Source organism: Podarcis vaucheri, assembly GCF_965113315.1.
Source record: "Podarcis vaucheri genome assembly, chromosome: 9".
Lineage (NCBI taxonomy): Eukaryota > Metazoa > Chordata > Lepidosauria > Squamata > Lacertidae > Podarcis > Podarcis vaucheri.
The window spans coordinates 42,678,153-42,693,292 of NC_138767.1; the positions used below are offsets into that span (position 1 = coordinate 42,678,153).

A 15,140-nucleotide genomic window follows, 5' to 3' on the forward strand; every position below is an offset into this window, starting at 1 on the left:
TCTTAAAGACAAAGCTATTTTTAAAAGGCAGGATTTAAAAACTCCACCCACACAAGGAGGCCACAGATAATTATAGATTAATTATAGAATTGTATAAGTTGTAGAATTCCCTCTCACACAGAGGTGCGTCTGCCACCTTTGTTGTACAGTGAGCTACGATATCCTTCTGAGTCAACCACAGATTTTCTGTCTCTGAATATAAGAGATAAGGCAGCACAAGTAAAGCACTTATTTTCCTGGATAATGTGACTGAAAAGCCAGTTGCCAGAATGTCATCTCCTTTGAAATAAGGCGAGCTGTTAAAATGGAGAACTTCAGCTCTCTGCTTGTCAATAGATTTCTGTTTCAGTGGAGGCATTTTTAACACAGCCTAACAGTAATCATGGTGGGAACCAGATGTTCCAAGCAGTTTACATTAATTTAAAAGCAATTTTGTTATAGTGCATGGTTGCTTCAGGTTGCTGTTGGTTTTTTTCTTTTTGCTCTACTGCAGTCTTAAGGTTACCTGAAGGCAGCATTTATTTAAGGTAGGATGTAAGGTAGCATTTATTTTGTCAGCATGTGTGATTTAGAACACTCTTCAATCAAAAGAATATGTCAGAGGCAGAAAGGGAAGCAGGGATGGTTCAGCTTCCTCTGAGACAAGCAAAATAAATTTTAAAGAATTGCCTGTAAAATGCTTTAAGAAAAAGTTAGAGAGGGGAAGATGATTGGGACATCATATCCTTTCCCTTCTTTCCTTCCATTGATGCTTTTTACCAGTATTGCTACTTCTTGCCTCTTAGGAATGCAGACAAGGCTCATTCACACTTTTAATAAGGCCACTACTTCTGACTCTTTTCTCCAGAATTTCTCAGACTAGTTTTATGCCTCCCCTCCCCAGTTATTGCCTTTTTCTTCCTCTGGACATGCCATGTAAACTAGCAGTATGATAATATTATGCTTATTGATGGAAGTGGTATCAGATCTGTTTGTCCCCCCCTTGCCCCATCTTTGACTTTTACATCTGTGGAAAGGTTGTGCTGCCCTCCATTTTACAATCATGACCAAATGTTACTTAGGTACGACATCAACGTCAGTGTAATGGTTTTTCGGATGCCACTTCTCAGAGTAAAGCAACACACCTGCAGTGTCCTGATGCATTTGAAAACTTTCTTCCAAATATTTAATTTGCTATCTGTGTGAGTTTTGGAATGAAAGAAGTGGGATTTGAGTTTGGACTTGGCCAGCCAGAAAAAGATGGAAAGTGTGTTTGAAAATGAGGAAGGGATTGGTTCTGCAATGAGGAAGGGCAAATAAAGTTTGGAAGCTGGGTATTTCAGGGAATCAAATTCTTGGAAAGATGTGGGGGAATTGTCTGGCTTCTCATCTTTGCTCCCAGTGGGTGTCTGGCAACATTTTGTATGATCTTAAACTCCTTAATTAATTATTTTCTCTTCTGGAACAATTTGAACTCAACCTCCCCACTGCTGTTTGTTTTGTTTTGGGTTGTGAAACTGACTATATTAATAGAGCAGGACAAGGCGGGCAGGGAGGATTTCTCCTGATCAGGCATAGGACTTACACAGCCTGATCAGACACATGTTCCCTAAGTGGTAAAGCTGCCTTGGCCCATCCCATGGTCTTATTTCTCTTCCCACTTTGGTGCTTGCAGCAGAGCCTGGAAATGACTGCAGTAGCAAATACCCACCCTTCAACGCCTGTCCAGGACTGTGCAGACAGTGGCACCTGTGGGAGTGGATAGCCAGTCAATCTCTTCCATATCCTCCCCTGGGCTGTGTTACATTCCCCCTGTGTCCACCCCACACACCCCTGAAGTGATGCTGAGATTGCTCTACCCCTCCCTGCCCCAAGCAGGGGCTGTAATTTCCAATGCCTTTAATTTATATGCTCCTTCTTAGATGCATGCCCATACTTAGGTTGAAGCAAATGCTAGTGCAAATCTGTTTTGAGCATGTGGTCCTTCAGGCCTCTCTATGTGGCCCTTGGGACTTTCTACAGACCACACCAATCCTTCTCCTTGATTGCTTTTGCCTGGCTGGAATGGGTCTGTGAACTGTGAACATGTCTCTTGCTTCCCTGGGTGGAGAGGGTGTGTGGTCTGTGTGGTTTGTGTGTGTATACAAACTTTGGGCTTTTGCATAGCTGGAATGTAACCAGCCAAAATGTAGTTCAGTGATAAGAGTCCTATCCATTCTATAATGTTCTGCCATTGAGCTATGATGTGCACGAAATGATTTGGGAGAAGTGGGTTATGTGTTTAAAGTGTGACCTTTCTCCTTCTTTTCAAAAACACAATTTAAAGCCACAAGCTTTGACAGCAGCTTAGGAAGTGTGGTGGCATCACCACACCTACGACCACGTCTGCTGTTGCATCACAGAACACTTGGGAGAATGACATGAGCCACTACTTGGCAAGAAGGCTAGAAACAGCTCAATTTTATTAAAAGACACAGACGAACCAGTATGTTGAACCTTAGTTCAGGGGACTGGGCAAGAGCATCTTCTACTTTTGCAGCTCTGCTAATATTCTATTTCTATGCAGATGCATTTAGGGTTTTGAGAAAATTGGATAAAACACTACGAGATCTACTTGGGCAATTAGGAAATGATAGGAAAGAGCAACCGCAAGATAAATCTAGAGCCTTGTGCTACACTTTTTAATACTGACACTTTGTTCTTGAATCATTAATCAGTGTATACAGGGATGAAAATATTACATCCATATACTTAACTTTGTATAAAGGTCACAGGCCTAGAAAATAAACCACCCTACTGTTTTGTAATTAATACTAGCTAGGAGTACGCGTCATAAACCATTTTATATTTGCCTCAAGACTGCAGTCATTTCAGGGCGCATATAAGTGATTACAGTAGCAGCAGGAGAAATTGCCTATCTCAGCGGTGTGCTCTAGCATAATTTAGTTACTGACTAGTCTCCGAGCAAGCAACGCTAAATCATTCCAGCAAAAGATTAAATTTGGAAAATTTTGATCTATACTGTACTCCATACATGATCAGTGAATACGTGATCAAGAGAGAAGGGCAGATGGCAGCCATAAATGCTTCTGAGCACACAAACACCCCATTGCGTTACAGTGCCGGCTTTGCTTTTCTGGAGAGAAAAGGAAGTTGTTCAAAGTAGATAGTTCACCCCTCTGTGGGGGTGTCTAAGATAGATACTCAAGTGGGGAAATTTTTTCACCATGGGATACATTTAACCTGAAATGTATCATCTCATCCATAGGAGTCTTCTGACCCACGTCCTTTCTGTTTAAGGTGAAAGGATAAACAGATGTTCACCATTCATGCTACTGCTGGCTTCCAATACTAGTGGAAGTTGATGCAGTGACAGGAGTCTGGTAGCCTGAAAATGACAAGGAACAAGTTTATACAAGGAAAAGGCATTTGCTGCCATGATGCCTGAACCAGGAGCTTAAGATCAAGTGCCATAATAAAACCTTGCCATAGCTTTTAGGGGATTTTTGAGCAAACTGATGGAGCAAACGCCCTGTACATGTTCCCAGTAGTATTCACTGTTGGCTGTTTGTATTACAACTAGATATTTTTTACAGTTAATCCTCAAACTGCACTAAAGGTTGGCATCTCGTTAATTGGCCCTGAAACACAAACTCCTCTCCAAGTATTAGATGCAGACTTTACAAAACTCTCGAAAATTCTCTCCTGGGAGCTTTTAAGTAGGGAAAGTGAACTTGTATATTCTGTTATAATAAAAACTATAGGAAGGCCAGTTTCACTAAATCATTGTCTTATTAGGCACGCTGTAAGTGTGGCAAAACATTTCTGTTATTACAAGAAAAAATATCCAAATGATGGCACTCTTTAAATCTTTATGAGGTGCAGAAAATTGAAGTTTCTGTGTGGACAAGATTTTCATGCTTCCAGCTGTTGAACAACTGCTGCAAGGTTCTAAAGAATTAATTTCAAATCCTAACTTTCTACAGATTATGGTTAGGAACACTGGGCTTTACATTATACTTTACATTATGCTGAGTCTATCCTCTTAGTTCAGTGGTTCTCAACCTTGGGTCCCCAGATGTTTTTTGCCTACAACTCCCATGATCCCTAGCTCACAGGACCAGTGGTCAGGGATTATGGGAGTTGTAGGCCAAAAACATCTGGGGACCCAAGGTTGAGAAAGGTTGTAGACTTAGCTCAACATCGGGGGTTGCCAATGTGGCGCTGTCCAGATGTTGTGGACTCCATCTCCCATCATCCCTGATCCTGGCTGAGGCCGATGAGAGTTCAACATGCCTAGGACTGGGCTGCCAAGTCCTCTCCTTTGATACCAAAGCTGGAGGGTGGCTAAAGCTTGTTGCAGTCATGTTGCACAGTGCCTACTACTGTTGACTCTAGGACTCAGGGACTTTCCGGTGTGATTTTCTCAGGGAGCTGCTGGCAGCTGCTACTCCCCTTGTCATTACTCATGGGGTTAGATTAGCTAGGACTATATGCTGAACTGTCAACCTCATCACCACTAGGAGAACTCTTAACCTTAAGGGCTGGCAATGAAAGATAGGGTATGGGAGCTGTTCTGCTTTGCTGTAGGGACCAACTTTTGCTCATCCCCACCCCATTGTGTACAACCGCTGTAATTTTGGCTACATGAGTGATGCTACTTGGAGAACTGAATCATAATTAGCATAAAGGATGGGCTTACCAATGAGATGACCTCCAGATGTTGATGGACTCTCTCAACAGCATGACCAATGACAGCATCTGGATGGCTGCAGGTTCTTCACCCTCAGCAGCTCCCCCAGTGTTGGGTAATGATAAGAAATATGCACTGAACTAAATCAGTTGTATGCATTGTGGAAAAATATAACCTCAAAGGGCGTGGAAATGATCTTTACTTTCCTTCCTTCTCTTTTAATGGATGCAATCAGTTACAAATAAGTACTGAAGGCTAGTTTCCTTAACTTGTGCTTAATGAATTATATTTGCTCCTTTTCAGTACACATCAGCTCTGACCTATGATGCTGTCAAAGTGATGACTGAAGCTTTCCGTAACTTGCGTAAACAAAGGATTGAGATTACCAGAAGAGGAAATGCTGGAGACTGTCTTGCAAACCCAGCAGTGCCTTGGTCACATGGTGTAGAAATAGAAAGGGCACTGAAGCAGGTATTGTGGAATTACTGTGTATTAAATGACCTCTGAATGTCTTCAACATTAAAAATAAAAATAAAGGAAGACCAGTCAACCTGTGTATCCAACACTTCTGCGAGGACTTCTCAGCAATGCAGAAAATGACAATCATCTGTAGAACGGTCCTCAGCACAAATAAAAATTCAGTTGATATGAAATGTATATTGTGGACAAATCAGTTTAACTTTACCATCCTTTCCATCCTTATTTCACATAGGTTCAGGTGGAAGGGCTATCAGGAAACATAAAGTTTGATCAGAATGGAAAGAGAATTAACTATACAATAAATGTCATGGAACTCAAAAGTACCGGTCCCCGGAAGGTAATTTTGGTTCTGCCTGCTTTTTGTTGTTTCCTGCTAAGTGGTATTTTAAAAAGGAGGTATCTTAATGCTGAACATACCGATATAATGCAATTAAATGCCTATCTGTAGAGATATAAAAAGTTTTTTTAAAAAAATGTAACAAAGATAATAATTTAAGGTAACTAGAGTCTTTCAGTATAGTTTATGTTATTTTACTTTACATCTTTCATGTTTACGCTTAAAAGTATGAGGGAGTACTTGTGGTAAAATTTATCTTTTAAAAAGATAATGAACTCTCTGAAAGGGGTAGAATTTTCTGAATTTTTTATCCTGAAATGTAACCAGGGTCTGGTTTGCATACCTTGGGAAGTCATTTAGTAAATAATAGAAAATTATTGCTTACTGCAAATGAGCAGCATGCTGGTTCACATGTCTCAGTCATATGCCCTTTGTTCTTTTCCTACTCTTCCTTGTCCAAAGCCGAGAGGACACAAACTGGAGCATTAAGTGTGAACCTTTTTTGTGGTTTCCTTCTCTCCAAAGAGACCTCAATAAGAAGCAGCTCATGTTGTTTCTTTATCGGTAGGGGACACCGTGGATGCTAGTTCACATGTAAACACAAAGCCAGCCCTGTGATTTGTTTCATCCCAGCTGGGGATAAGTAAGAGTGGAAAAGGAACAAAGCAGGCATGATTGAGCTGTACCTGCCAGCATGCTGCATATTCATGTTAAATCATAGTGCATTTTAAACTATGACTTACCTTTAAACTATGGATCAATGTGGGAATGAGGAATTCATTATACGTTCAAGGGACTTCTGAATAAATAATAAAAACAGCTATTATTAGTTCTTGAGTACAGCTTTAGGCAGGAATTGGGTATGTGAATGCAATTTATCAAAAACCATGCTTATAAACAAAAATATGCATTTGTTTGCCCTGAATACAACCTGCAACTTTTTTTTCAGATTGGATACTGGAGTGAAGTGGACAGAATGGTTGTGAATCCAATTGAATGTCCATCTTGCAATGAATCCTCAGGATTAGAGAATAAGACTATTATTGTCACAACTATTTTGGTAATTAAGCACGTTTTTTGTGAAATGGATAGTCTAAATTGCAACCTTATCATTCATTCTTGGTCTATATTGGAATAAGTCATGCCTACCTGACTTTATTCCTGTGTATTTGTGAAAGGTTGAGGAACAAGAGGAAAGTGTTGGGTGCCATTTGCCTGTTGCTGCAAAATTGTTTGGAGGATATTGAAACATGCCTTTGCTTCTATTTATTTATTTATTTATTTATTTAAATAGCAGGATTTGTGGTGGATAAGCTTTTTTTTAAAAAAAAAATAAACTAAAAATTTCAAGGGAACCAATTTCAAGGAAGCATTATTCTGTTGTAGCAGGACTCTGTGCTTTGATTTTGTGCTAAAATTGTTACACGATAGAGTTTGTTAAGCCAGGAACAAATGCAAAGCTCTTTCTCTCTAGTCACTTTCAATCCACTAAGCAAAAGAACGTGACATTCTCCCTTATCACTTTAAAATAGCAAAATCATATATAGTCATATAGTAGAAATGCCAATGTTGTTTACTTAGTAAGCTAATCATTGTTCAGAGTTGTTCATTCAAGGCTTAACTGTTCTGGATTATATATTAAAGGAACCAACAATTTGTCAACTTTTGATGGTGGTAAGATTTTTTTTTTTTAAACAGCTATATTTATTGTAAGTTTTATATGATCAGTTGTGGGTCTGGTGGTAACAGAGGTGTGAAATACTATGGAATAAGCAGGAATGATCCGATGCAGCTCTCTCTTTTTTTTTAGAAGGCTAACTAAATAAAAAGTTTTAAAACTCTTTCTTTACTTGTCAACATACAGTTTATTAATGCTGGTGAGAATTATGAAAACGCCTCTTTACCTGTAAGGCTTGCTGCAACTGTGAAGAAATGTTATTGTGATGATGGAGAAATAAACAAACAATCCTGAATGTTTCAGGGGGGGGAATACAGTTTTTTTAAAAAAATGTTTTATTCAATGTACTTCCAACCCTGTACACAAAGAATAGACAACTAACATGGCATCCTTTTTTGATTAGCTAAAGCCAAGTTTCTCTGTACAGGAATCCCCCTATGTTATGAAGAAAAAAAATTTTGAATTGCTTGACGGAAATGATGCCTATGAGGGCTACTGTGTGGACTTAGCTGCAGAAATTGCCAAACACTGTGGGTTCAAATACAAACTCACAATTGTTGGGGATCGCAAGTATGGGGCCAGGGATGCAGAAACAAAAATCTGGAATGGAATGGTTGGAGAACTTGTTTATGGGGTAAGAGACGTTTTTAACCATTGCAAGTAGCTATGACTAACAGAGATCAGGTTAGCACATGTTGGTATCACAGCTGTTTGCGTGGATCCAAGTGAGACTTAAATGGGCGTTGGAAAAGAGGTCAAGATCTCTGCATTTCATCACATTTTCCTCCAAATCAAAACTTCTGTGCACTCAAATGTCCTAAAAATTCAGGGGCTGTGGCCTGACAATGTTGTTTGGTGTGTGATTATAAAGAGGTATCATTTGCATGATAAAAGTGAAGCCACGTAGTACCATGTACGTCAGGAAGTAGACTGTTGTAGGCAGATTGCTTAGTAGTTTATTCCTCAGTAGGATGCTAGAATTGAAATTAGCATTACCCGTGTCCCTGCTGTTGCATTCTTCATCTGCGATGCACAAAAGCAATAAAGCCGTTCCCTTGTTAAATATTGAGTAAGTTATTATTTTGTTTTGCTTCCATTACAGAAAGCCGATATTGCAATTGCTCCATTAACTATAACGCTGGTGAGAGAAGAAGTGATTGACTTCTCAAAGCCCTTTATGAGCCTTGGTATATCTATAATGATCAAGAAGCCTCAGAAGTCCAAGCCAGGAGTGTTTTCCTTTCTTGATCCCTTAGCGTATGAGATCTGGATGTGCATAGTTTTTGCCTACATTGGGGTCAGTGTTGTTTTATTCCTGGTCAGCAGATTTAGCCCATACGAGTGGCACACTGAGGAGTTTGAAGATGGAAGACCATCGCAAAGTAACGAATCAACTAATGAATTTGGGATATTTAATAGTCTCTGGTTTTCCTTGGGTGCCTTTATGCAGCAAGGATGCGATATTTCGCCAAGGTTGGTTACACACCCATTTCAGCTTTGTGCATTTTGGGTCTCACTCCGGAAGCTCATGGTGCATATAGATTCAGTCTCAAGAAATGCCAGCTGTTGACATGTTTTTCAAAATCATCCGCAGCCCTTTAGATGGAAACAACTTCTCCCGATGCAGGCCAGTGGGCTGTTCAATTGGTTTCCTCCGAGCATCGGTCCTGCCTTGCCCTAGTGGACTTATATGCACCATGCAGAGGCCATAAAATGCACGAGGTCCCCCTCATTCCATGCCTTCTTGGAGGGGTACCGTGTTTTTGCTGCATATTCCCATTCACAGCCAACGGTGCATTGATTTCACAGGTGCTGTAATGGGAAAAAGGGTAACACACAATTAATGAGCTGTGGAAGGAGTGCTTTCCCCTCCACAAGCCATTTTGCACAGCATCCTACCTATTGCTTAAACTCCCCGTCTCCTTTCAGGAAAATCACTGGAATAGAAAATAGAAAGGTATTCTGATAACTCAATAGTCATGTGAACCAGGTACAACGAACTTGGCAAGAGTGGGTGGTTAGGTTATCCTGGAGAGAGAGAAAATCCGGGGTGATTTGTTTTGTTTTGTTTTCATTTTTAGAAAGTTAGATTCTGATCTTGGTATTTGGTTTTAAGCCACGAGTAACTACAGCTCAAATTATAATTTATTATGCCCATGCTTTTTTTTTTTATGTTTCTTTTGTAGTGTTATCAGCTATTCCATTACCCTTCTGCAGCCTAAGCTTCAACAGCTCTGTTGGGCACCTGTTGGTGCACCATGTTGACTATGTGAACTGAATCAAAGCTGAAATTCATTTAGCACTTGGCCCAGAGGGTGGCAAGTTTGGGCATTGGCTAGGGTTCAACAGAGGACCCAACCATCATAGCAGTGCTACCATTTTCACTTTTTTATAGTGTGTTTCAAAAAAGATCAGAAATAAAATTCTCAGTTGCATGTCCCCATCACATGTTCCAGATTAGCACCCCGCTTGATCACAGACTTCTAAATTCTGGGGCCAGTACTGAATTCATTCAAGGAAATGGAAGTAAGAATGCATTGCTTAGCAAGCAACTTACTGGTGTCTGATATTTAGGACATCTTAGTATATCTGTGGTAGAGGAATCTGGCTCTCTCCCTTTCAATATCCATATTTGGAAAAGTGAATTTTAGAGAATGTTATAAATAACCCAACTTTTAACACAAGTTTTGCTTATTTAGAAAACTAGACCAGGAGTTAAACCAGTATCTATTAATAGATACTCTAAATCCTAACTGAAAAGCAAATTAAAATTTCATAAATATTAATGCCTGACAAAGTAGACACTGAAAGGTTTGGGAAGATCATGAAATGAGAGATCAACTGCAAAATAATTTGCAGTATATGCCACCTTGAAGCTAAATATACAGGTTAGAGCATAAGGCTAATTAATATGATGATGAGGCATAAAACAGATCTAGCCAAGTCAAAAATTTAAAACTTTGCATTTATATAGCATGTTGTCTTACTGTAATGCACACAACAACCATGTAAGGCCAGCCAATATTTGTTATACTCAAATTACAGATGGGGAGAGAGGCTGAAAGAGAGAGAGCCTTGACTAAAGCCAACAAGTGAGTTCATGGCATAAATTTTTTAAGGGGATTTTTTAAATGATTCAGAACACAGTCTCTTAGCAATTATGTTACAGTAGCTCTCTATATTCAAATTTATGACTGACCTAGACAAGACAGAACATTGCCTTCAGGGGAGAGGCGTGCTAGCATCCATTTCTGGTTGTAAAAACAAGCATATTGCGAGTTTGCTGACTCCAATGTGCTTGAGTGGCAATAAAATGAACTTTATAATTTTAAGTAGTCCCAAAGGGTGTCAGTCAAAGAATTAAGAACTATGCATATAAAAATATTTCCTTTTTTATTTTCTGAAAAGTGATATAAGTACACCAGGAAAGGAAAAGGTTGTTATGCTCACTTGAATGCTGCTGAAAAGCTCGCTCTCTCATGTCAGTGCTCCAAGCTGAAGCAGTAACATCTAAAAGCTTCTTAGGATGCAATCCTGTGCCCATGGAGCCACAGTGAATTCAGTGCGCCCCTGACTTGGCATGCTGATGTTTGTGCTGGCAATGCACAAGATGCTGGCCTGAGGATCCAGCACACATTATGGCAAATATGAATAGCAAAGATCTTCTGCTTAGAGTGTTGCTTGTAAGAAAGAGCTTCCAACTGGCAGCCACATGGGATTGCAAGATATTTGGCCACATTCCCGATTTTTGCCAAATCATTTCAATGGGAGCCTCCTAGTAGGGCTTTCCCCTCTGCAGGATACATGCATGCAAAAATCATTTTATTTGTATGTTGCTTTTCCATAGTTAACAGGGGTCAGCAAACTTTTTCAGCAGGGGGCCGGTCCACTGTCCCTCAGACCTTGTGGGGGGCCGGACTATATTTTGAAAACAAAAATGAACGAATTCCTATGCCCCACAAATAACCTAGAGATGCATTTTAAATAAAAGCATACATTTTACTCATGTAAAAACACACTGGTTCTGAGACCATCCTCAGGCTAGATTTAGAAGGCAGTTGGGCCGGATCTGGCCCCCGGGCCTTAGTTTGCCTACCCATAGTTAAAACCATGCTCATGGCAGCTTACAACATGAAAAGAAATGCATAATTACAAATGTAACAAAAGTAGTCATAAACAGTAAGTGAAACATCAAAAAGTACACAACCAAATTGAACAATTTCCTCATAAATCATAACAAAAAATTAATAACAGCAACATCTCTGCCTGCTCATCTTCCGTCCCCCCCCCCAAAAAAAACCCCTAAACAAAACTCCTGGCCCCAGAATGAAACATTAATATTAATCAGAAAATGCAAGACTTCCAAAGAAAGTTTTACACATTTTTAAAGTGATGTCACAATAGGCCATGTTGCTAGCAGCTCTTCCGAAACACTTAGAAAGGTGAATCAAGGGTTGTTCTGTTGCTTATATATTGTCTTGTATTTCTGTAAGGACTTAGATTATTATTTTGATTGTCAGTTGTTCATGTACATTTTATTTTTGAGCAATTCACATAAGTATGAATGCAGTGCATGGCAGTAATTGTTTGAAAAGCTAAACTTAAATGTGAATGGTGTGGTCCCAAAATTAGGCTTCCCAGTCCAACAATTCTCTTGCTTCTTGTGGTATATGTTTGATTGTTCAATTGCATCTTTCTAAAGGAGTGCAATGGAGAGCATATGGGACTTTGTACCAAGGCCATTCCTTATTTTATTCAGTCAAAATATAGGTTATACCACTGAATCCATTGCAGCTGAAACTGTTGATTTTTACATAGTAGACATGATCTGGTGGAAATGGGAAAACGTAGACCCAAAAGCCTATAATTGATCTTGCCTGACTTTCTTGTATATGTGTTTGAGCTGTCACAAAAAAATTCACCTGAGTTATCACGAAAACCTTACTTTTAAAAATATGGCTATAATGTTATCTAAGCAGCTTTCTTTTCCAGGGTCCTCTGACCAGTGAAGGACTGATGAGCTAGTCTTTGCTTCCGTACATTATCTCAAGACGGAGTCCTGAATTTAGTGACACCACTTGAGCTGAGTAAAATTATCCTAGCAAAACTATAGTATGTTTTTAATTTCCCATTTCAGTAGCATGCATTGAAACTGAGAGGAGAGAAAGAACACACTTAAGGTAGCAAGGAAAAACCAACATTTCCCTGCGTTACACAACGCAGCATATACATAAACCTGATGACTTGTATTCCTTTCAGGACATTCATTTCATTTTACAAATCCATTTCATACTTGTTATTAGATCCCTGTCTGGGCGCATTGTTGGAGGTGTGTGGTGGTTCTTTACCCTGATCATAATCTCATCCTACACGGCTAACCTAGCTGCCTTCCTGACGGTAGAGAGGATGGTATCTCCCATTGAGAGTGCCGAGGATTTGTCTAAACAATCAGAAATCGCTTATGGGACATTAGACTCCGGCTCAACAAAAGAATTCTTTAGGGTAAGAGTCTTCTTTTGGTCTGAAATATTAAAGGTTCTCCCCCCCCCTCCTTCTCTGCGCTTTTCTGAAATTAAGTAATAAATAAGATCCATTCTTGGTGTTGTGATTTAATAATTCAATGCATGTTCTAAATGAGTGCCAACTAGTAATTCGGGTGCCAAATGTAACTCCCTGCAGAGCTGAAATAAAGAGGACAGCTCACTTGCATTTAATATAAGCCGTGACTTCCTTAAATATAGCGGCTTAGTCATGCTGGCCACAAGACCCGGAAGCTGTATGCCGGCTCCCTCGGCCAATAAAGCGAGATGAGTGCCGCAACCCTAGAGTCATCTGCGACTGGACCTAATGGTCAGGGGTCCCTTTACCTTTACCTAACAGGTGTGGAAAGTATGAAAGAGAAATTGTACATCTCCACCATGTTATGTGGGTTTCAACAACAATGGCAGCAGAAGGAAATGTGTATGTAGGTTTCAGATCTGTAATGTTTGCATTTTGTTTATAATCTGTTGTTGTTTGAAAGTAATAAATAAATGCAATAGCCAAAGTCTAGCTTCAAAATATCTCAGAAATATCTAATGTATGCATACATACATACAGTGGTACCTCGGGTTAAGTACTTAATTCATTCCGGAGGTCTGTTCCTAACCTGAAACTGTTCTTAACCTGAAGCCCCACTTTAGCTAATGGGGCCTCCCACTGCTGCCGCGCTGCTGGAGCACGATTTCTGTTCTCATCCTGAAGCAAATTTCTTAACCCGAGGTACTATTTCTGGGTTAGCAGAGTCTGTAACCTGAAGCGTATGTAACCTGAAGCGTATGTAACCTGAGGTATCACTGTACTCTTACTTTACACAGTTTGCAACATTGATGCATGGTTTGTTTGTTTTTAATCACATTGATGGCTATTAGAAGACTTTGGGGCCTTCATCCAGTTCAGACTTCAAACCTACTTCACGGCTGAAGTTCTACTGCATGCGCTCGCAACTCAAATTTTAGTACAGTTTTGAGTTATTTCTGTAAATGACATGCTAATTATAGAATCTCATTTTGAGAATAATAGATCGTAGTAAGACAAAATGGGAACGTTATCTGATGGCCAACTAGATATGTAGATTGCTAATTAATTTGACAAATCCTTCATAATTGAAATTCTTAATTGAGTGTCTCTAGGAAAGAGCACTCTTTAATGAAAACAGCATAATGAATATAAATGGAGCACACTGCTAAAACAGATTGATTTATGGTCTTTGCAGCCCCAAAGCTAGAAAGCTGTAATAGAAGTAGGATATACCCTTGGTTACTGTCCGGAAGCTTTGTCTGGTGTGAATGTGGGGAACCACAGAGGAAATTACTGGCAACGTATTACTTCGTTGTTTGATGCGTCACAATCTATCCAATTGTCAGTTCAATTATTTCAATTCATAAACTGCCTATTCTCCTGTGCTTTACTGTAAATTCTAATACATAGGGGTGCTCCTTCTAGAAGCCATAGTTTGCGGGGAAATTCCAATGATCAGTTGTGTAAGATTTTGCCATGGGCATGTTACTGACTCAGTACTACAAGATGCAATGATGGCCACCAACTTGGTTGAAGTTAAAAGGGTTTAGCCAAATTCATAGAGGACAATGCTATAAAGTTTTATGGTTCCCCTTTTCCCGAAACATACCCTGCAAGATGATGGGGGAAGCCAGTAATGAGGTACTTTAACAGCAGCAGAGGTGGGCAAGGAAGTTTAATAGCTCATTTTAAAGACCTAGGCACTCATACAATGTCCATCACTACCAGACAAGGTCCATTGTCTTTCCAAGTCAGTGCCAAGAGGCATTGGAAAATATAACTTCAAGTCTTCCTGGAATTAAGAATAGTCTCTGTGCACATCAAGCACAAGACTGTTGCTATAGGGCTTGCTTCCGCTGCTGGCGATCCCCCTTTTCCCATTGCAATAATAAGTTTTAAGAAAGCTGGGCAGAGCTGGCTGTCAGAGAGGAGGACTAGGAGCAGGCAAGACCAATCTTTCCAAGACAGTTGGACTTTGTTTATATTGAGAGGAGGGTTTTGAACTGCAGTTTTTTTTCTGAACCTGTTCCCACACCACACATTCCATTCATTCAAGCATGTCTGGCATTCAGTTTCTTGCAGATGTCTGCTCAGAAGTATGTCATAGTTAGTTCCATGGAATTTACTCCCAGGTAATATAGGAATGTAGCCTTAATGATCCAAATTGGCCTAGACCTGTTTGCATTCCAATCTGGCCCATGTGAAGAGGAGGAAGAGAACACTTAACTCTTTGCATCTATTCAGTGAGCCCCGCCCCCCCCCCACTTAGGATGTCCCCACATGGCTATCTGTTTGAAAGTAGCTTTTGCATGATAAATGCAACTCATTTCTTGCAACTTGTCTCCTCAATGTGCTAAACCTCCATGCAATTTTGGTATACGTGCCATGGCTTTTAGGTGTACTGTATAGGCCAT

At 39.9% G+C, this 15,140-nt stretch overlaps 1 protein-coding gene across 6 annotated transcripts in view; it reads left to right on the forward strand.

Moving 5' to 3' along the window:
• GRIA2 (glutamate ionotropic receptor AMPA type subunit 2) overlaps positions 1–15,140 on the forward strand; it is a 78,096-nt gene that overhangs the window by 55,454 nt on the left and 7,502 nt on the right. For all 6 annotated transcript variants that reach the window (XR_014223230.1, XM_082237199.1, XM_082237201.1 and 3 more), the window contains exons 7-12: positions 4,976–5,143; positions 5,385–5,489; positions 6,439–6,549; positions 7,595–7,801; positions 8,270–8,640; positions 12,471–12,669. Coding sequence is in view for 5 of the 6 variants with exons in the window: in XM_082237199.1 (XP_082093325.1) it covers positions 4,976–5,143; positions 5,385–5,489; positions 6,439–6,549; positions 7,595–7,801; positions 8,270–8,640; positions 12,471–12,669 (1,161 nt within the window). In the remaining variant the exon portion in view is untranslated. The remainder of the gene's footprint in view (positions 1–4,975; positions 5,144–5,384; positions 5,490–6,438; positions 6,550–7,594; positions 7,802–8,269; positions 8,641–12,470; positions 12,670–15,140) is intronic.